This window comes from Meleagris gallopavo, chromosome 14 (assembly GCF_000146605.3).
Source record: "Meleagris gallopavo isolate NT-WF06-2002-E0010 breed Aviagen turkey brand Nicholas breeding stock chromosome 14, Turkey_5.1, whole genome shotgun sequence".
In the NCBI taxonomy this organism is placed as follows: Eukaryota; Metazoa; Chordata; class Aves; order Galliformes; family Phasianidae; genus Meleagris; species Meleagris gallopavo.
Genome location: NC_015024.2, coordinates 9,259,657 through 9,281,897, shown reverse-complemented (window position 1 = coordinate 9,281,897; position 22,241 = coordinate 9,259,657). Strand labels below are relative to the sequence as shown.

The 22,241-nt window shown below is 44.5% G+C and overlaps 1 protein-coding gene across 3 annotated transcripts in view; it reads right to left on the bottom strand.

The window, feature by feature from the left end:
* The window catches only part of MGLL (monoglyceride lipase), an 88,213-nt gene that overhangs the window by 7,788 nt on the left and 58,184 nt on the right, over positions 1–22,241 (bottom strand). For all 3 annotated transcript variants that reach the window (XM_019620117.2, XM_010718531.2, XM_003210100.4), the window contains 2 exons: positions 4,673–4,809; positions 3,544–3,654 (listed from right to left, as the gene is read on the bottom strand). In XM_019620117.2, the coding sequence (XP_019475662.1) occupies positions 3,544–3,654; positions 4,673–4,809 (248 nt within the window). The remainder of the gene's footprint in view (positions 1–3,543; positions 3,655–4,672; positions 4,810–22,241) is intronic.

The following is a 22,241-nucleotide window of genomic DNA, read 5'->3' as shown; positions in this document are numbered from 1 at the left end:
TGGGCTCTGTAGATAGCATGTCAGATGTGCCCGTGTACTTCCTGTGTGTGCAGGAACTCTTATTTAAACACAGGCAGAACCTTTCGGTATAAAAGCCTAATTGGGAAAGGACTCTGGCTTCTGGAGAGTCTTCAGATCTGCAGGCGGTACACCATCCATATTTGGATTCATTGAATCATTAAGTTTGGAAAAGATCACCAAGTCCAACTGTCAACCCATCCACACCGTGCCCATAACCACATCCCTCAGTGCCACATCTCCACAGTTCTCAAACACCTCCAGGCACAGCGACTCCAGCAGTGCCAGTGCATCACTGCTCTTTCTAAGAAGAAACTGTTCCTAACATCCAACCTGAACCTCCCCTGGCACAACTTAAGGCTGTTATCTCTTGTCCTATGAGTCAAGGTCACATCCAGTGGAAAACTCAAGTTTTATGTTCTAATCAAAGAGACAAAAGGTTCCCCTGAGCCTTCAATGATTATGAGCGATGTGATGCAACCTGTGACATGCTGGACTTTAATTAAAAGCCATGCTATTGAAGGGCTGGCTGTATTTGATATATGAAGATTTTTGTCCCTGTTGGTTCACAGTGGCAATTGTTGGTTCTTGAGATAACTGCTCCCAAATGACCAAGAGTGCAATGCTGGGAATATTGGCTGGGCTGAGGATGATGCTTTAGAGCATCAGCTGTTTGAGCTGCTCAGTGCAGGTGTGTGAAATCCTAACACTGTTCAGATCTCACATCTCTCTGTGAGAATCATCTTGGGATAAGATTGAAATGGAGTGCTGAACATTGCCTCTTGACTGGAAATGCAACTCAAAGCTGACGTCATGGGTTTTGCATTGTTTAACAGCATGGATGCTCTGTGGTGTAGACATGTTTCTTCTGAACGAAGTAATCTCTGTCCCCACACATCTCTATGTGCTTACTTCTCTCTCAAGATCTCTTCTTGACCAACTGCTTGAGTGAATGCTTTTTAGTTCAGTTCACCACCAAGTGAGCTGGATTGTCAAATAGGTGATGTGTGAGCTGCATATGCTAGCCAGGCTTGTTTTGCTGAGCAGAAAAATCTCCGGAAGAAACACTGATAAGCTATTGGTATCAGGCTGAGAGCAGTGGGTACAGGGATGTCAGGGAGATGGGATATCAGGAAAATGAGATGGTGTACGATCAAGGATATGCCAAGTATGATGTTTTCATACCTCAGCAAGAGGCCAAATGGAAAACTCAAAGCCAAGAGCCATTCTCGTGTACTGATTCTGTAAGGCATATGCTGGGGGTAGGGATTATTACTTCCTATGAGATTGTGCAGCCCACTCTATTTCACAGCATTCAGCAGCAGAAATTCAGCGGGACATACTTTCTTATTCTCATGCTGCTCTTTGTCAGCACATGTGATTTCTGTCCCTCTGCATCCTTTGAAATTCAGAAGGCTCAGAGCCAAGTTTGGTCCAGAGAGAGCAGCAGGATCCTGCTCTCCTCACTGGGTTTGGAACAAGTAGGTAGGTGTTTCTACCAGGAGTCACAGGGCACTGGATGAATTGTGTCACTGCTTTGAACTACTTGTGTAGCCAAGGTAAATTCTTGCTCAGTGGGAAACTGCCCAGCAATGGGCTGAATGCAGTGGACCTTGGGAAATGGCTCATGGCCTGGAAGTCACACCGGTTCCAGGGGAAAACCAGAGCCTTTGTGCCTCAGAGGCACTGGCACCAATGCTGCTTCCTTTGGCTCTGAGAAGGGAAAAGCACACAAGTGTTTCCACCTCAATTTTTCGGGAAGTGGCAGCTTCTGCAGGAATATTCTGCTTGCTTTCACTCCTTCCTCTTGCAAATATCTTTCCAACTCCAGGAATGACTTTGAATACATTTGACAGAGCAGAAATACTTCAGAAATAATTACATTTTTACCAGTTTTGAGAAGCAGCAATAGATCTGAGGGAGAAGGGGATGTGCTGTGAACTTTTATTATTGTGCTTGAGATGCTTCCTAGGAATGTGACCCCATAAACAACTTTGCAATGCTTCAGTTAGAGATTAGGATTTCCTGAACTGAAATTTAGCTGCTATCTGCTACTGACCTGCAAGAAACCAAACTGCAGTAATACTAGTTTCCATAGAGCTGGTTAGTCCCTGTTTCAGAAAAGATTTAGCATCTAGCAAACTGAATAGAAAGCTTTTCTTCCTCTTAGAGCTGTGTTTTCCACCTGTGGGGAGTCACTCACGAGGAGAACACTGACTGGCATCCAGGTGGTGCAGCTCTCAGCAGGGTTTGGCATTTTAAGGCTGGAGGTCTCAATCCATTTCCATCTATGGAAAAGCAAGATGATTAAAAGCCACCCTTGGGGCTTGTATTCTTTCGTGGAGTCAGTTGGTGGGTTAGATACAGCACAAAGTGTGACAGGATTATGCTGAAAGCTGAGGCAAGATGTTTCCTTTTTCTCAGGAGGAAAAAAAAAAAAAAAAGAGGAGAAATAGTTCAGAAGTAGATTAAAGTGAGAAGCTAGCCCTAGGAGGAGTCTAAGGGAAAAAGGTTAAAGGGACGAGGTCTGTGGGAATGAGTTGTTCTCTCATTACTGCTGCCTTAGTTGGTCCTTTCCTTTGCTTACAGTTTCTTTTTTAGAGTTGTTTATTCTTTTAAGCATCCAGAAAGGAGGGGAGAGCTGAGGGTTGGCTGCCTCCCTGGGACGGGCAGAACAGGCAGTGCAAACCGGGGTCAGATATAACCCAGGACAGGAGATGTGGACTGGAGGAGGACCAGCTCGAGGACCAGCAATGGTACCAAGCCAAGATGCTGCTGTTGATGCTCTAGCTGGAAGCCATTCAGACTCATGGATTCCTGGGACTCAGGAGCTCCAGTTTTGTTTAGAACCCGATCATCCCCCAAATGTCAAAAATAACCCCAGCCTGACATCACCAGCAGCCTGTGTTGAACTGTACCAGACTTTGTATGAGTCAGGGAGAAAACTGAGAGGAAGGGGAAGGCCGGTGCAGCGTGGGTTGCTGCGGGACGTGTGATGAGGCACAGTCTGCTGCCACCTCCTGTAGTGCATTGCTCTCTGGCTTCCATTTGAATAGGCTTTTTCTGGATGAGTTCAGGATCTGCTTCCCCTCCAAATAGTGGGTGCAGCTGTGAGAGAGGTGCTCCAAAGCAGTGTACTGACTGGCATTCAGGTGGTATGTATCTTAGTGGGTATGGTGTTCTCATAAGTTCATTTGAGTTGCAAGGGCCTCTTAAAGGCCATCACTCCAACCCCTTCAATGAACAGGGACATCCACAGCTCCATCAGATGCTCAGAGCCCATCCAGCCTGGCCTAGGCTGTCTCCAGGGATGGGGCACTACCACCTCTCTGGGCAGCCTGTGCCAGTGCCCTTACTATAAATAAATAATAATAATAAAAAAATAAGAAAAAAAAATCTGCCCTATATCCAGTCTAAATCTCCCCACTTTTAGTTTGTAACCATTTTCCCTTGTCCGAATGGAAGGAAGCTGGAAGTCTCCTTCAATGGAGAAGATGACTGGGTGCACTGGGGGTTGGCTCTTACCTTGATGGGGGTGGCAACTTCTGGGCTAGCAACCACCAGAGGAGAGATTAGCAGCATGCCTGAAAAGTCACTGGGTCTCTCGCTGGCTGTCAGAATGGAGATGGCTCCCCCCTGCAATGCAAAATAACACGGCTTAATGCAGATCACAACATCTCGCTTATATAGTAATCCTGTTACTGGAAGGGTTTAGTTCAAAAAAGCAAACAATTTCTGCCAAACTACCCAGCATGCAGAAATCCTCATTCGTTATTGGGAGTTAAATAATCTTCTTGTCCACATCACCAACCCCACCAGCCCATCCTGACTCCGTGCACCCCGCACATCACTTTGAGCCAAATGTGGCCAGGCTCAGCCTGAGGACAGGAGGAGGGCTGGGGATGCAGGCACTTGGCTGGCTTGCTGGGGGAAGTTTGCAGAGGATTAGTTGCCAAGGGAAATCTTTGGTGACCTTCCACGGTGCCAGAGAAGCAAGGGCTCGTTAAATGGAGCAGCAGTGAGACGCATCTGAAAGACCTGGCTGGGAAATTAGCTCCTTGTTACAGCGGAGCACTTCAGAGCATGCCATGCGTTCTTATGCAAGAACAATCGTTTATCTGAGCATGGGCTGAATCCCAAAGCACTTATTCATTTTTCTCTCCTCCGGGAAGGCAGGGGGAGAAGATCAATGACATCAATGGGAATATTGCTCGCTTGAATAAAGGGATTTGGCCCGTGCTGTCAGAACCAGACTTCAGATCTGTTCACCAAATCATTGCCTTTGTTTTGGCGGCCCTAAGCCTTGGTACGCTTCCCTGTAAGGTTGTTTAACAGAATGAGGCTATGCAGTGCTTTCGTGCTTCATCCCCTGGCTGCTCACAAAGCTCTGGAGGGCTTACTCTCCTGGTTACTGGGTAAAATGAAAGGAGAAGCCCGATGCTACGGGAGGGGGGGGGGGTAGGATTTATTGAGTTTTCAGTATGATTGAACCGTCTTACTAAAAGACAGGTCCATTGTTGCAAATGGGCACTAATTAGAGCCATGATCCAGGTAGAGAAGTTAAGGACTAGCTATAACGGAGGCAGATCTCGTGCAGTTAGGCATGCTGACAAATTGATTGTACCCTGCAAGGAGGGGTGGGGATGATGCTTACCATGGAGTGCCCCAGGATGAAGATGGGCAGCCCTGGATGATCCTTTTTCATGAGATCGATGTGCTGTAAGCTGTCCCTGATGAAGACGTGGAAATCGGAGACAACCATCCGATCCCCCTCGCTCTGCCCATGGCCAACTGTAGGAGAAAAGGAAGACATGCATCTGAGTGATCTGAAGCAGCGGTTGCAGTCAAGGAAAGCTTTATCGAAACTTGCCTACTGGGCTGTTACTGTCCTTCTCCCAGTCTTTTAGAGGTTGTGGAACATCCGCCTTGGAAATCTTCAAAGGATGCCTGGATGTGGACCTGGGCACTCAATTCTGGGCCTCTGTGAGGTTGTCCCTGACAACCTCAGCCAATCACCGTAGAGCAAGAACTGCTGTGTGAGCATTGCCAAGAAATGGGAAAAAAAAAAAAAAAACACTGGATACAGTCACTATAAACTTAATGGACCCTGGATATAGACTATTCCAGTGTGTGGGTGTGCATGAGCTTTGCAGAGTACTCAGTGCTGCTCTGGAGCAGGAGGTGAGCTGGAAGCCTTCTCACTCTGAGCTGAGGAGCATTCAGCAGAGGCCAAGGCCTCCAAGAGGAGGCAGCAGCCTGTAGTGGGGATACATCAGGTGGCATGCTCCTTCTAAACAAGTGCTCATGCAAACTCCGCTGCACCTGGGTGCTGCTAGCTTGTTCTGTATCTGGGAATTATCTAATCAAAGGGAAAGGAATGACAAAAATGGGAGATGAAGAGTTGCTATGGAAACAGTGGTATCCCTGGCAGAGGTGGACTCAGTAGATCCACGAGCACAATTCCAGGCAGTTCTGAACTCACAAAGGCTTGAAATTAGTCTCAGAATCACCAAGATTGGAAAAGACCTTCAAGATTGTCTAGTCCAACTGTCCTCCTACCACCAGTGTTTCCCCACTAAACCACATCTCTTACAGAATCATGGAATCCACCTTGGGGAAGCACTTTGCACGTGTACTGCACCAAACATTAGGTAGATAGACTATCAGGAATAGGATTCTTCCTTAAAAGCAGTTCTTTGTTTGTTTCTACTCCATGCACATTATTAAGGAAAACTGTGAAGGGGTAAATGCTGTGCAAACCACTTCCATATTGATGGAGCGTAGGGAGTGCCAAACAGCATCCCCTCCTGTGTGCTTCCCTGGGGCTTGTCTGCAGACAGAGATTCAAAGGCACAAAGGACAATGGCTTGTCAAAGCCCAGCATCTAAGAAAGTCTGAATTCCAGATTTGCTTATTTCCTTGCTTCTGAGTGGTCTCCATGGGTCTCAAGGCAGTGAGTATGGCAATCAGCCATGATGTCTGCCTGACCAACTCAGAGATGTCATCCTGGTCAATCACAAATAATATATTGTTGGTGCTGCTTTCTGTGCACACATTGCAGTTTCTGCCAAAATGTGACTCTGTAAGCATCCCCCATGGATCAGTGATCAGATACAAATCAAAGATCCAATTAAAATAACAGCTGAAATGGTCTACAGAAGTGAAGACGTGTGGGATTAGTGGATTTATTTACCTTTTTCTCAACATCTATATACTTTCAGTCATCTCGCTCTATGGAGCTCAAATGTGTCTTCTGCTTAATATTTGAACTGCAGATTTAACAGGCTGATAGGAGTTGAGCAGTCCAGAGAGAGGGGAACCTGTTCTCTGAGCAGAGCTCTGCACTTCCACTTCTTTTTTCTCTGGTGCACTTGCTTCTTGTATCTCTTTCCGTGCAGTCTGTGTAAGACAGCTGAGCAAGCAGAAATAGCAATATCCCCATGACCCAGGTCTGTATATAGGCTGTGAGTCTGTCTGGGGGCTGTGAGGCTTTGCCTTATTTTTGGGTAGAGAGAGGCAGGTCTGGAAGACCTCCCTGGTTGTTGGTTCTACTACAAAACAACAATACTGCCCATAACAGAGAGGTATCTATGTATTTATTGGCTCAGGGAGCCAGGAAATGCCTGTGCAACAGCACACCACTGGATTTCTCCAGGTTTGTGGTAATTTTATGGATTACTTAATGAATCTGTGCTTTTAGCTACTAAGCTACTATCCCCCCCTCATGGCACACAGCAGCACTTGGGGAGTAGTTTGTCTGCATGTGTGGTATAAGAAGATCATGCAAATCTTTGCACCAGTACTGCCAGATGGCAGGTTTCCTCTCCAGGAAACCAAACTTCTTCCACCAGAGAATGAGTTTACTGGAAGTTTGAATCTCCCAGCTGAGAAAGCTTCAGGGAAAGGAGCTAAGATCTCTTCTGTTAAATGAAAGCCATGTGCACAGCAGAACATCGACAAAGTCATGGGTATTGACCTGTTTTTCTCTGATCTTTTGATCTGGAGTTATTAAGAGTGAAAGATCAGGTTCATCCTTGATGTGAAGCTATCTGCTTTGAGTTTTGCTTGGAAAAAAACTGATGTAGCAGTTCCACAGCACCTGTGGCAGGATACTTGATACGTGGCTGCCCAAACCCATGTGAGACAACAGCCACAAGTCACAGCCCCATGAGTTCCCATCGCATCTCTCCTCTTGGGGCCACTGGTTTCAACAATATAATGCCTTTGCCATAAACTTCTTGACATGCATATCTATAATGAGCTGTGATTGCCCATGCACGTCTTTATGGCACACAGCTTTCATTATCTGTGAGTAACTCTCACAGCTATCTGGCTTCATCACCATCTTGTGTGCTTCATATGCATGCAGTGGCTCAGTTATCAACCATTTCAGGTTCTAGGTACTAAGATGTGAGCATCCTTTACTAGATGCAAGCCTTTAAAATGAGAATGTACAACTTTTTTTTTCCAATTGCCATCTAGGATTAAAATGCCTGAGTCTCCATTTGCAACTGAATACACTGCTGTTAAATAACAGACATTGCTGAAACAAAGCCTGAATAAAGACTGCAGAGATCTGGCCCGATATGCACAAATTATTTTCTGCATGAGTTTGTTCAGACTGCAGCTCTACCACTGTAGGGGCATGAACAGTGACTTGTGATCAGTCAATCCTATTTGAAAGCATGACCTCAGAGCATGATTCCTCCTATGGCTATTGATCCTCCAACGTTACTCACCTCTCTGGGTGGAAGAATGCCGACTGCCTGAGCAGGAAGACAAAGTTGAGGGTTCAGCAATGGAATGCTTAATGGTGTGAGGGCTCTGAGGACTGAATTATCACTGCAAAGGTATTGCTTTGCCTGCATAAAGGAACCTGTATCAGTCTGGATAAGCTCAGCAGCACTGCTCACCTTAAAGAGAGCTGTATCCTCATCTGGGTTGAAAACATGGGGGAAACTGCTGAATAGCTCTTCTGCTGAGAAAAAGGGGGAAGAACAAACAAGAGGAAGCTTTGACAACTTTTGTCTTAGCATCACACTGCATTCCCTCTGGAGAAGGAAGGAGCTTCAAACCCTCAGCAAATCATGCTGAGCCATGATGAGAAAATCCCTTCAGGCTCTCCACTCCATCACACCTGAGCAGAATCTTGTTCTCTGGCTTTTATACAAGCCCCAGGCCATATGTGTTTCTTTCTCTTCTATCACCAGACCCTCCCAGCAAAGGCATTGCCTGACCTTGTGTGCTCAGGTGTGCTGTGAGCCATCCCTCAAAGCTCCAGCTGGGACTTTTTGCCACTGAAGATGAGGTGACATGGAAGTGCAGGGTAAAATGCTGACTTCAGCTATGCTGCTGTATATTTTCTGATGTCAGTGGTGTTCCTTAAAGCTCATAGTTATGGGAGAACAGAAATTATGGTCTGTTGTTTTTTCAGCCTTTACTCACTATTTATCGTGAGAAAGCCATAAAACGTAGAGAGAGGACATGAGAAAGCTGCCTGGGGAGCAGTAACTCTCCAAGCGGAGTCTGGATCTTGACTATTCATATATTTGAAGGCTTCCTGCTTTGGGATAATGGAGATGGTTTGGTTCCATTTTTGTTGCAGTAAGGATACCACCACAGGCATTGGTGATATGAAATGCTGTCTCCAGCCAATTGGTAGTAGAAATAATTAACAGAAGCACAGGGCTTGACTCCTGGCTTAGGATCCATCACACCATGTGCTTGTTTTTTTTCTGTCTAGATACCTAACTGTTGTGATGGGACAAGGGGAATTGGCTTCAAACTAAAAGAGAGGAGATTTAGATTTAGACTGGATATAAGGAAGAAGATTTTTGCAATAAGGGCAGTGAGGCACTGGCACAGGCTGCCCAGAAAGGTGGTGGTGCTCCATCCCTGGATACAGCCAAGGTCAGGCTGGATGGGCTCTGAGCACCTCATGGAGCTGTGGGTGCCCCTGTTCATTGCAGTGGGTTGGATCACATGACCTTTAAGAGTCCCTTTCAAGTCAAACAATTCCCCAGTCCTGACTCCAAGAATTTAAAGTGGAAGAATGACTGAGAGAGAGGGCTGGAAGAAGTTCAGGCTCCTCAGGCTTACTGCTCCTGGTGCAGAAATACATTTGGAGTTGCAGTAACAACAGAATATGGATGCAGGAGCAGCTAAATGTGAGACCTGTCATGTTAATAACCTCCAGCTGAGGAGCTGCTCCTGCAAAGCAGAATCCCACCCAAAAGGACACTTCTTAATGATGTCAAAAGGGGCCATTTGCAAAGCTTGCCTCTGGTTTAATAAGCTGGAGCATGGATGTGATTCCACTCCCAAAGAGGCTGTGGGAGGTAAGAAAGGTGGACTTGCTGCTCCAGCACACTGCAGCACAACGGGCAGCAGCGAAGGGAGGGTTTTTGCAAGATCCTGTGCTCAGCTCAGGCTGAAGGACCCTCTTCTTTCTCTACCTCTAATCGGTAAGCTTACTGGAGGGACTACAGCTGGAGTCTGACAAGTCCATTTGAAACAAATGCCTATACGCCTTTTGGAGGAGGTATTTGCAAGAATATTATGCATCTGCATTTGCTTTGTTCCTCAGGGCCTTAGGTTTCTGCCCCAAACTGGAAATGGGATGAGCAATGATACAACATGAGTCGGTGATCACTTTTAAAGCACTAAGTCAAGCAGAGAGAGTTCTCAGGACTGTTTTAGTCTTGGAAGATGTTGTAGCAGCTAATTGAGTGATATCACAAGGCATTACAACTGATACCTGTATTTATGGGATCTATTCAAATTTTCTGAGCAAGGACTGCTTTTTGTTGCACTTCTACGGCACCCAACACTGTAAGGCATTATTACAGACCTTGGTCCCAGGTTCTGCAAGATCTAAACATAAGAATAAACTCCAATCCAAGAATGTAAGGCAGCACATTTTTGCAGAGGAGGAGATGGGAGAAAGCACATAGATGGAGAATGTGGGTGATACAATACACAAGATGACACTAATAATGGGTGTACATAACAAATGTGCAAAGCCTTCACTTTCTGCTTGGGTGTTTTGTTTTTTATTTTGAGGTTTAATGAAAGAAAATAATGAACAAGTAAACACTTCAAATTGTCAGAACAATTCACTCTTGAACAAACTATACTTGGTTTATAATGAATCAAGTACACATCTTTTTCATCAAGTGAGCAATGCTCATTAATTAAATATATTAGATTTCAGAGCCCCCAGTGTTTAATTATTCGTTTAACAAGCAGTACATCTAATCCACCATTCAGGCTCGCAAACAATGAAAGCAACAGGAATAAGCTTCAAAGCAGGACAATCAACATCTGGGAAAGTCAGCAGACTGTTCCTTTATCCTCAGGAACATGTAAAGCAAATGTTCTACTCGAGGACAAATATACACAGGAAACACCTCTGATTCCATCAGAAGGAGTCCTGCTCAACAAAGCAGCTTCCCTGCCCTGGGAGCACCCTCATCACAGTAAGGGAGCCTGTTCTGCTTTTTCTTCCCAACTGCCTTTTCCCATTTCCCAACAAAAGAATTATAGGATTATTAAAGTTGGGAAAGACCACTGAGATCAAGTCCAGCTCTCAAATTGCCACAATGGCCACTAAACCACATCCCTTAGTGCTGCATTCATACATTTCTTGAATACCTCCAGGGACAGTGACTCCACCACTCCCTGGGCAGCCCATGCCAGTGCCTTGTAACTCTTTCTGAGTCATTTTTTCTAATATCCAATCCAACTTGAGGCTGTTACCTCTTGTTTTAAACCAAATCTAATGCGTTCAGTAGTGCCTGCCCTCTGCGTGTCCATACTCTTCATTTTGTATGCAGTTGTGACGAGCAGGACAGACAGCTGAGAAGCATTGGGAACTTAATGGAGAAGGCTCACCCTAACCACTGGTTCCATCTTCAGCTGCTTTGAGGATCTGAAATATATCACAACACATGCTTATTGCTTGAAAATCTTGTCTGTTCTTCTCTGTCTGAGCAGTCCTCAGCATCCCTTCTTTACCACCTATATGGATACAGCGAATACCCTATGTTTCTTATGACAATAGCCAGGTTATAAAGCCATTAGCTATGGTGCCCAGCAGTATCTCTCCACCCTCAGTGTTTTATACATTAAGCATTTGCCTAAGAATTCCCTCCCCCCCATTTATTAAGGGGGAGGCTTGCCTTGAATACCCAAGTCCAGAATCTTCCTTTTTCCTCCTCAAGATTAGGAAAATCCTTTTTTCTTTCAGTATTTGCTGGATAGTCTTTATGCACTTGTCTCACACAAAGAATGCAGCAAACTGAAAGCCTTCTCCACCCACATCAGAGACACATTTGCAGAGCTGAGATATTTTTAGAATAGTGCACACACAGAGTTATATTGTTTGTTGTCTTGGCTAGAAAAAAAAAAGAAACAGGCAATTTTCTATACTAAAATTATTTGTGCCTTATTGCTGGGCAGCAGAGAACCAGTCGTCTTGCTGAAACCATTTAAAATCCTTTCTGTACTCTAAAGATGACAAACAAAATGACCTGGTACATATCAGAGCAGTCATTAACTCTGTGCAACAAGGCAAACTGTTTCTGCCAATGTTAAGATTCAATTCATCTCTAATGGATACAGACGTGGTTCTCTTGGCTCTAGAAGACTTGCCCATTCCTTATGCTGTTGCTGAATTTGGCTCTGAATTGCACTTTCTTAAAAGTGTTCTTGGAACTTCATGCTGCTCATGAAAACATGCTGAAAAAAAGCCATCTGAGTGTTTATGTTGCAAAATAATAATCTCTTCACGGGCTGCACTTACAAACAGCAGATGCTGTGGCCAGGCTAGAGACACAAGCATAGCCTGGGTGGTGTGTAAGGCAGTGAGGGTGGTGGGTTGGGAGCTCCCGCATGGCTTTGTCACTCCTGCTGCAAGCACAAATGATGCTGCAGGGCGGGTGAAGGCCCATGGAAGAGGAATGCTGAACCCATCTCATTTTCCACAAAGCTCATACTCCATCATCCTGCGCTTTCTTCCTCAGCCCCTTCTGCGGTGCCACCTCCCCAACCAGCCCTCAGCTGTAGCAGCCAAGGGAAATCTTCCTGCTATTTTAAATTAAGTTTTAAAACATCTGTTTATCTATCTATTCGTAGCTATCCCTATCTATCTATCTATCTACCCCTTTCTATCCATCTATATATTTTATTTTTGCGCTTATTTATTCTCATACTTTAGCACCATAAAATCCAAGAAAGAGTATAAACTTTATTAAGTTCCAGATGGAAAGATGGATGAAAGTCCACTTTCCTCGATTTTCTGATCCAGTTTCCATCTCTGACTGCTTTCAAGCAGCTTGGGGCACCAATTCAAAATGTCAGGTATTTCAATGAAAGAGACAATGATGCAGTTTCCTGCCCACATATTCCAGTGCACTGCTGGCATGCGAGTTGACCTTCAAACATGCACATGCTATCAAGTCCTAAATGACAACTTGTTTAACTAGAAAGCGTGTTCAATTTTATCTTAAAAAAGGCCATTCATTTCTTGCTCTTCTACTTGCTTAAAGATGGTTTCATCTGCTCTGCCTGAGAGTTTGCACAGCACTTCTGACTGCTCCCCTCCCAGCAGCACTGGGAGCCCATGACCCCACTCATGCCCATTGCACTGCAGGCACATCAGCTGCCAGCGACATTGAACACCCATGTGTGTGCCTGGAATATTTTTATGCTTCAGAAAACAATCAAATCAGTTCATCTCAGGGAAGACAGGCCTAATTCTTCCCTGCTAACACTAGATTAGGCATCGAGAAGAAACAGAGATGAAAGCTGGAGCATCAGTAACTCCCTCTGTGCTGTTGACTGATATCTTGGGGGACAGGCACAAATTCCTTCCAAGCTTTCTTCAAAAGGTTCCCCTCCATACAGACCACCTATTGGGAACCCACATCAATAACAAACAAACAAAAAAATAAAACAGAGCCATTTGTCATCCAATTTACTTGCATGTTAAAATAAACACAAGTTCCCATATAGAACAGGGGCTCCTGGTGGGTTCTGTTGAGTCTGTGAGATTCTTGGCACTGGAGTACAGCATTTCTCTACTCCAAAGCAATCTTGGCACAGATAGTTGGTTATATAATCTTTTTTTCAGCAACTGGCAAATAGATAGTAATGATAATGGTTCTAAAACCTGGTGATTGCATTCAAAGACAGCAGCAAGATGTTTTACCAACTGAGCTGCCAAAAGGTCGGTCACAAACCTGAGCTCCCCAACTCCTGTGTTTGGGATCCGTACTTTGAGACTGCAGCTGATCTGGCTGAAGGGAGCTAGGAACAACATCAGTTCCACAGTGCTCAGAAGGTTTTTCCTTTTTGCTTCACTCCTTTGCACTGCCACATGGCAGCGGCTTAATGACCAGGCAGTGCCACCCTCATTAGGCTGGATTTGTCCCTGTTCTGACAAGGCATGAAGGAAATAGCACTCTTCCAGCACTGACAGCTTTCTGTACCCACTTTGCATAAGCTCAGCCATTATACCATGTAAGCAGCAGGTGGATTATTTCGAATAAGGACAGTCTTTGTTGTTTTTAACAGGGTTACAGCTGACCCAAACCCTACCAGCCCTAACTGTGACCCTCTTTTCCCATCCACACAATTAAGAACCCCTCTCCTCATTAAGTGGGTCTGCCAGGGAGCAAGCCCGGGTGGGACAGCCCTATGCAGTGTGCCAGGACAGCCCAGGGCTGCCAGCTGGCTCTGGGCTGGATGGCAACGAGATGGATGGCTACAGGGAAAGTAGCATGGCAGAAAATAGCACTACTAAATTTGTCCTGCAGCAAAACTGCTGTCCTCTCTTGGTACAGATTGATTTCAGTGTGATTGTTTCAGCTGCTTTTTGGCAGCTGATCCCCAGTCCTCTGTAACTTCTCCCTGCAACTCCAAAATCCTACAGCATATATATTTATCAGGCAAGTCAGAATCCAACAGGCAGATTGTGCTCTCTGTGCTCTGTTTCTCATTTCAAACCATGCCTGGATGACAGCTATGAATCCTGGCTGGCATTTCTGCACCTCGGTCACTGGCCCATCACTGCAAGTGCTGTTGAAGGCTGGGGACCTGCATGCTGCTTTTGGGCTATGCAAGCCCAAATAGGATCAGGACTCAGGTCAGCCTCCTCTGCCTTCTCCCAGCATAAGCTTGGCCCCACCTGGTTGCAGACTCCTTAGCATGAAGGAAATCGCCAGCAGGCTTTGCCTTCGATACATTCAGAAACAGAAAGTAATTGCAGTGTGCAAAATGCCAATTTTAAGGGATCTGGATTTAACGTGATTCTTTGTACCAGCTACAATTCAGCATTATTTGTTTTGCTAAGCAGAACAGGGATTCTCAGATTGCAGAGTACTGCTGATAAATCTCAGCATTAGGGATGTCATGGTTTAACAGTTTTCCCCATGAACTGAGCTTGCAGGCAGTGCTTTTGGAGTCACTGCAATGAATTCTGCCATGGCCAGCACAGACCAAGACACAGCACTGCCTAGGAGTGGCAGCTGCTCACAGACATGGGTTGACCAGTCCTCCTTTCATGCCTTGCTGAACAAATTGGTGTGTCACAGAAGCAAACACCTCCATTGTAAGCAGCTCCCTGACTGCCAGACTGCACAGAAGACTTCACAGTGGATGCACACACCTTCAGAGAAGACTATTTCCAGCTGGCCACAGGTTTTGTGAGACCTTTTGCAATCCTCGTTTTGTTTTTATAAAGAAAATACTCAGGGCTGAAAGGAATGTTACCGTGGTGCTGGAAAATCTCATCTGGGTTGGAAAGCGAACAGAGGCTGACCAGATGTTCTGTTCTGCTTACTAATGGACTAAGAAACAAAGAGGGTTGCACTGCCAGAGTCTTTCAGTTTTGATGATTAATTTTTAAAAATCATTTTCCCAAATCACCAGCCATATTTCTCAGAGTTCCCCCTATAACTCTTCAGCAGCTAAAACCATTTTTTTTCCCTAAAATCACCTTCCAAGACTTATTAACGTCCTACTAGCATAGCAAAGTCAACCTTAAAGCCCATGAGAAGACACTGAGACAAGAGGTCAGGAGAGCATTTTTAAGGGTCAGAGGTGCACGGGCCTGAAGCAGCACACTCAGCTGGAGCAGCGTTTGCTACCAACCAAACTTGGTTAAAAGCTGAGCTTGGGCCATTTGTGAAAAAACTGGAGGATGCTATTTGCAGGAACAAAACATTCCATGACCCAGGGAGTGTCCTCTCGTCTGTGCTCCTAATAAGAGCATGTTTAATAAACAAAGAAATGCCTTTTCTGTTTCACATTCAAAATGAATGTGCAATAGGAATAACATGAGTAACTGAAAACATCAGACATGGTGGCAAAACATCTTTCTCTACACCACTCTAATTAACAGGAGAAGAATCTGAAGATGTGAATCAAAAAAAGATGAGTTTTCCCTTCCATTTCTGTCTATTTTGCTTCTGGGCTACTTTGCTGCAGCATTCAATGTCTTGTTTGCAGCCACTGCTGGAGAACAGTTTGAATTTTAAAAAAGTCTTTGTCTCTTTTTTTTAAGAAAGAGAAACGTCTGTTCACAGTGGGGCTTGTGGGAGCAGTCGCTTAGAAGGGTTCACAGTCTGCAACCTATACAAATACCCTCAGGAAAATCAACATGGTTAGTTATTTATGGAGAAAACCCACCTATTTTAATCAGGCATTTGAGCTTCGTAACAACACACCACACCTTACGAATGAGCAAATAAACCAGCAAACACTGCGTATCAGAACTACACGGTATGCAAAGTGGTGTACCAGCTGCTTCCTTACACTTTGGCAAGAGCTCACTGAGAGCAAGGACCATTATGGGACTCTCCTGAAGTCAGTGGAGGCTGTAGGTTCTGATGCCTCACTTGTGAGACCCTGTTATTGGTTCAGCCCCTGTTCCAGCTAATAACATTGTACAGTACACCAACAAATACAGGGCAATCGATTTGCCTGGGGCAGGCCTGGGAAAACTGTTAGAGCAGTAATTTGGTGAAAAATGGGATGAGACAACCATGTTTTTGATCAAAGCAAAAAAAGCATGCGGCTTAATTGAGACTTCCTGTGGCTACAGATCGCTGCTTATGTGATCTGAAGGGCAGTTCTTTCTTAAGGTGTTTTGAAAAGTTGTGCATTCTTCATTGAGTAGTTCCCCCTGTTCGGCTCAGCAAGAGCAATTTCATTCAGTTGTTTGCAATGTAAGTAGGGTACAAAGTGCATGAAAAATTAAGCAGAAATGGCTAACAACAATTTATTGCCCACTTACACATTTTGCTTTTCTTTGTAAAGCCTGCCCTATGCCTTATTTTTTCAGTGCAAATAAGAGCTTTCTTTATATACTATACTCCTTAATGATCCTGTTCCTAGAGGTTAGCACTGACCTAGACACCAACCTGAGATACACTGTGTTCCTTTGGGAACTGCTATCTATCTAAAAAGGGATTGAAGGAAATTACGTTATGTTTTAATCTAACAAGATTTCCATACACAGAACATCTTTTCTTCTTCACTTTTCCAATGCTGTTCGATAACTTAGAACAGCCATTTATACTTCAATAGGATGACAAACTCCACACCTGTATAAGATACATTTATAGATGACAAATCATCAGTAATTAGCTTCTGAAACAACCTCCTCCAAATTAGATACCACTGACAAACAATAGCAAAGCTAGTTACGTTAATGAAATGCTGTTGCTATGGTGGGAAAAAAAAATATCCCTGTAAAGGTGAAAATAAACACATGCTTCCTTTTTCTCATTATGCAAAGGCACAAAAAAGCACTGAAGATAAAGCTGCTCCTAACTATATGCACCACTGAACCGTACTTTTAAAGGGGTCATTTCTTCCCCCATTTCAAAACCTCCTGTATTTAAATTTTGGAAGAAACATCCCAAATGCTTGCAGTTAGGATGTTCTTTAGGATGTTCATAAAGTCATAGACATATTGAGGTTGGAAGGGATATTTGGAGGTTGTCTTGTTCAAGGTCCTACTGAAACCCATTCAATCAGGTACATGCCCACATGGTGAAAACATTTTTTCCTTTTGTCTAATTGGAATTTCTTCAGCTGTGACGTGTCATTTCCTTCATCCTATCACTACGAACATTCAAGAAGAGTCTGGTCCTTTGTACTCCCACACTGAGTACTCGTAGATAGCAGTAGAATCTCCTGATAGCCTTCTCTTCTAAAGCTAAATAAATCCAGTTTTATCAACCTCTCCTTGTACATCTTGTTCTCCAGTATTCTAATTGTTTTGACAGCCTTCCTCTGGCCTTCCTCCAGTATGTCAATGTTTTCCTTGTACTGGGGAGCAATTTGGACCCAGCGCTTCAGATGTGGTCTCACAAATGCTCAATAGAAGGGAATAATCACTTCTCTTCAGTTGGCTATAGTTTTTCCAGTGCAGCCCAGTATGTGGTGGCCTTCCTCACTGCAAGGTCACACTGTTGACCCATGTTCAACTTGTCTGCAAGGATCTCCGGGTCTTTTTCTGCAAAACTGCTTTCTATTCATTCATTGCCCAACCTTTCCTGCTGCACAGGGTTGTTCTGCCCCAGATGCAGGACCTCACAAGTGCCTTTGTTGAAAGCCCATTTCATGCCAGTTCATTTCTTCAGCCTGTCAAGGCCCCTGTGAATAGCAGCCTTCTATCATACACTTGCTTTCTACAATTTGGTATCCCTGTAAGCTTCCTGAAAGTGCTTTCTATCCCATCATCCACATCACTAATTAAAAAATTCCACTGATGATATGTGCAACATCTTTTTACTGTTTTTTCCTCTGAAGGGTACATATTCTTCCAGATAGCTTCTTGAGGCCAATGTCCTTGCTGATATGAACTAATATCTTGCTGTGGAAGTCAGTAAAGGAAATGATCCCTGGAACAAAGTCTGAAGCAAGTTTGATGTCTGTCCAACAGCTCCAGAGAGCAGGCATATCTAGTAACACAAAATGATCTGTTCTCTCAGCCTAAGCTCTTTAATAAACATCTGGTCCTTGTCCTTCCACCCTCAACCATCTTGCATGCAGACATACTCCTACAGCGTGCAGAGTGGGTTATGGGAGGGCAAGTAAGCTGCTGAAAACATTACAAGAAGTTGTCAACTTTCCTTCGCTAATAGGAAGCATAGTGACATGATACATGTCTGAGCCTGCCTTCTGTCACAGAGATCTTTGATTTATATTTGTAAAGACTGAGTATAGATGACAATTACACAGGTCTTTGAGACCACAGAAGCAACACAACAGGCTGAAAAATGAAATGAGCTCATTAAGTCAAGGCTATTTCATAGAATCATACAGTTGTTTAAGTTGGAAAGGACCCTTAGAGGCCATCTAGTCCAACTCCCTCTGCAATGAACAGGGACATCTACAGATTGATCTACCATTTATTTGAATAAAGGATGTCATTCCCGAACATCAGGACCCTTTGCCCAAAATTCCTCTCGTTTATTCGCAGCATCATCTGCACTCCACACAAATGTAATGGTCCATTCCTCTTTATCACGGAGAGTATTTCTCATCTGAGAGGCAGAACCATAGAAGGCAAACTAGAAGGCCCTAACCCTTATAGACGAAAGAAACCTTTTAACTTTCCCCTGAATGAATGACACATCTTTGTCATGCAGCCTGTCTGTTAACAGTTAACAGTGACAGGTTGAGGAGCATGGTCTGGAAGGTGGCCAAAGCGGCCAGCTCCACACTCAGAGTTGTTGTGTTAAAAAGAGAGCATTCTGTTCCCTCTCTCGTTGTTTCCCCTCTCACTAGGGCCCGTTGTTACAGCCTCACGCCTCCTTGTGTGAAGGCCAACAGCGAGGCTTTGTTCAAGAAGCAGCTGCTGAGAAGATGTACTATCTCATGAAATGACCTACTGACATTTCTCCCCCTGCTCATTAGTAAGCAGTGAATAATTAGGAGAACTAGGGCGGATCGCACGGCCTGTTTCTTTCAGAGTAAGAAATCAGCTCCTTACATCCTAACGTGCCCCAGAAGGGATTCCCTCGTCTCGTGGGCTTTTTGCAAGGCCAGAAGAGCTGGCTGTGCATCGCCTTCTTCTCATCACCTGATAGCACCCAAAGCTGGATGGGACAGGGCTGAGGACAGGGTGTCTCAGCCCTGACCAGGCTCCAATCCCCTGTTCACCTCAGCTGCAGCAAGAGCAACTCAATTTATCCAGGAACCAAGCCAAGGATCCTGCTTGCCTGCATGACATGTGCTTGTTTACTCAATAATCTTTGGTACAGGGTGGGTCTACAGCCGTGAGGAAATGGCTGAGTGGTTGCAAGTAGCAGAGTAAGTGGGAGAACAGAGGAAATGATGTTTAGTCTTTCACAATCCTTACTGCAGTCCAACATAATTATCTAGTGATGTGCACATACAGGGGTAGTGGGCATAGAGCATCTGCATTGCCTTCCCCTCGTGCAAACAATGCTTGCATCCACTCTGGCTTATAGGCCTGCTCTGTATCACTGATTATGTGACAAACCTGTCTGACTTCAAAACAATGACCAGGCAAACAAAAAGATTGCTTTGAGCTGCCTTGGTTTGTTTTGGCATGTTTTCATAGCACACATTAGATGACACTACACAATTAATGTTAGGGACTCAACTGTCTCACTTATACGTGCCTGTGCCAAAAGTGTATCCAGTCCTCTCAATTCCTCAACTCCCATGACTCAGCACTATGCTTTCCTCCCATTTACATCAGCATGGTTTCTGTATTATTCTCAACAAGTCCATCAAACTCATCTCTGGAGTGGAGGGAAGGAAACACCTCCGAGTACCCTTGTCCCTTCCCAAACTCAAATGCTTTAAGCAAAACATTCCATTACAGATGCAGAGGTCATGCTCAGACTCATAATCTGTTTATTTTTAGTTTGCTGTGGTCTGGCTGCCTCCTTGCTTGACAGTGTTGTTTCATCTGCCTTCACAGGACAAAATAAAAGCCACACATACATCTCCAAATCTCAGCTTGTGGTCTTTGCTCAAGCATGAGACACCATAGGTATTTGATATCTTGCTGTCGTGTGGCTGCTTTTCGCAAATAGAAGCACTGCTTCTTGCCTTGAAGGATGCCATGTGGTGATGGGCTGGCAGTTGGAATGGATAGTCTTCATGGTCTTTTCCGACCTCACTAAGTCTATGGTTTTATGATCTCAGTGCGGACAAAGGGCTAGCACTGACATGACAGGTCTGCTTCTGAGATGACTTCAGCAGACTGGGCTGCAGATGTCTATGACAAATTGCTCAAAAATCGCTACACAGCTTTGTTCAGTAAAACTCTTCTCAAAGCACTCACGATTACCTGTTACACCACAGGTTATCCCCTAAGGTTGGGCTTTGCTATATTCTGGTATGTTTATAGGCACTATCCAGCATCCCTGTACTGTAAGAGGTGCACAGACATCACTTTGTCTATACTGATTACTTTTTCCTCTGTGATACATGCTCACTGCCACCAACAGAACCCAATCCCATGCGGCAGACTGAGAGACAGCAAGAGGAAATACATCATCCAATTGAAAGAGTGCATTCAAGAACACAGGGCAAGTTAGACCTTTAAGCAGCATGAATCATTTTGCCATATATTTTCAAAGAGGTTCAGACCTCTTCTTAGTAAACTGTCAGAGTAAACTGCTACAAGACCAGCGGTCACCTGTCAGCAGAGGTGGATGGCAGGAGGAAGTTTACTCATTAGCTGTTTGTTTTATAGGAGGACTTTGCTCCAGAATCCTACATTTTCTCACTGCCTACAAAAATTGCACAATGTTCTGCAGTATCTGAACTCTCACCGCATAACTGCGCCCTGTAGTTTTACCTCCTGTGTGCCCTGCACATGCTGAGCATTCCTCACTACTGCCCTGGAGGGCAGATAAGCCTGACTGCTACCTTTGTTCAACATCTGGAGAAGCAAAGGCCAGGGAGAGCTAGACTGACTGGGGACTGTACCAAATCCGTAGTCAAAACAGGATTAAAACAGCACTGGCTGTGCTCTGCCAGCCCAGCCCAGCCACAAGCTGTCCTTTGTAGGCTCCTATTAACATACAGGGGATGCTAGGAAGAGAAAAGCTGAGTGATGGGGAAGACCAGCATGACTCTTCCCTGCTGTATCCCCTGAGGTGCCATCTCTGCTTTTCATGTAGCAGCATGTTTATGGCTCAATCATCCCCCGGGTTAAAAGGGGAGAATGGATGAGTTCCAGCAGGGACTCGCGGGTCCATATGACACTTAACTTAGATCAAGGGTCAAAGAATCATTTAAGTGTTCCCTTATATCCCCGTTACTTTTGCTCTGACACAGGTTCTCAGTCTGGCAGTTTTTGAAGCTATACATACAGATTTATGTCCATGTACTTGTACCACAGCAGGACAGATTAATCACCACTTAGCAGCTCTCTCTCCAATCCAAATAAATGATCATAAAATACTGAAAGATGGACAAGTAGAGATAATCTGAAGAACAAACAGGCTAATTTCTCCATAGGGAATATACCTGTGGAATTTAATCCAGAGCTCTGAAAAATTTCCTTCCAGCTTAGAAATTTTCTGTTTGGAACCACTAGTAAAAATATTGAAAGAGAGCTTTTGTGAAGAGCATTTGTGAAGAGTTGGTCTTTGTGCAGAGGAAATACACAGGAAGAGAGGTGAACTCACCCTGCTGCTGGTTCTCCTCCTGCCCTGCAACTGCTACAGCTACGTGAACAAATATGTGAATTCAGAAGAAGCCCAAAAGGGAACACATCAATATGGTACAGTAATTTGTACTCCTGCAAGTGCTGATATTTCCAGACCCACGGTGATTTCACATCACCAGGAGTGTTGCTCTCTAGGAACATTCCCTCCATGAGCGGTTCCTTCTCACTGCAGTATCCTCATTTTTATTAAGCACTTATTAGTGCTGATATCCTTCTTAGTCATTTCCCCCCTCCCAGTTTGTCTGTGCTCAGTCCTTTTTAACCTTTCTCTTCAAACCAATCCTTCCCAGTGCTATGAATAAATAAAAGCCTTCTGTTCTCATCAACAAAATGGTCTTTTAACAGTTGCAAGAACAACACAGCAATCACTTGGAAAAAAAAACACAACTAATATTTGAAGCATTTAAAAGCCTACAGCTATTTTCTGCTTTTTAGAAATACACACTTAAATAGAGAAAGCAACAAGGAAATTAATGGGGAGCCTCAGCACAAGGTG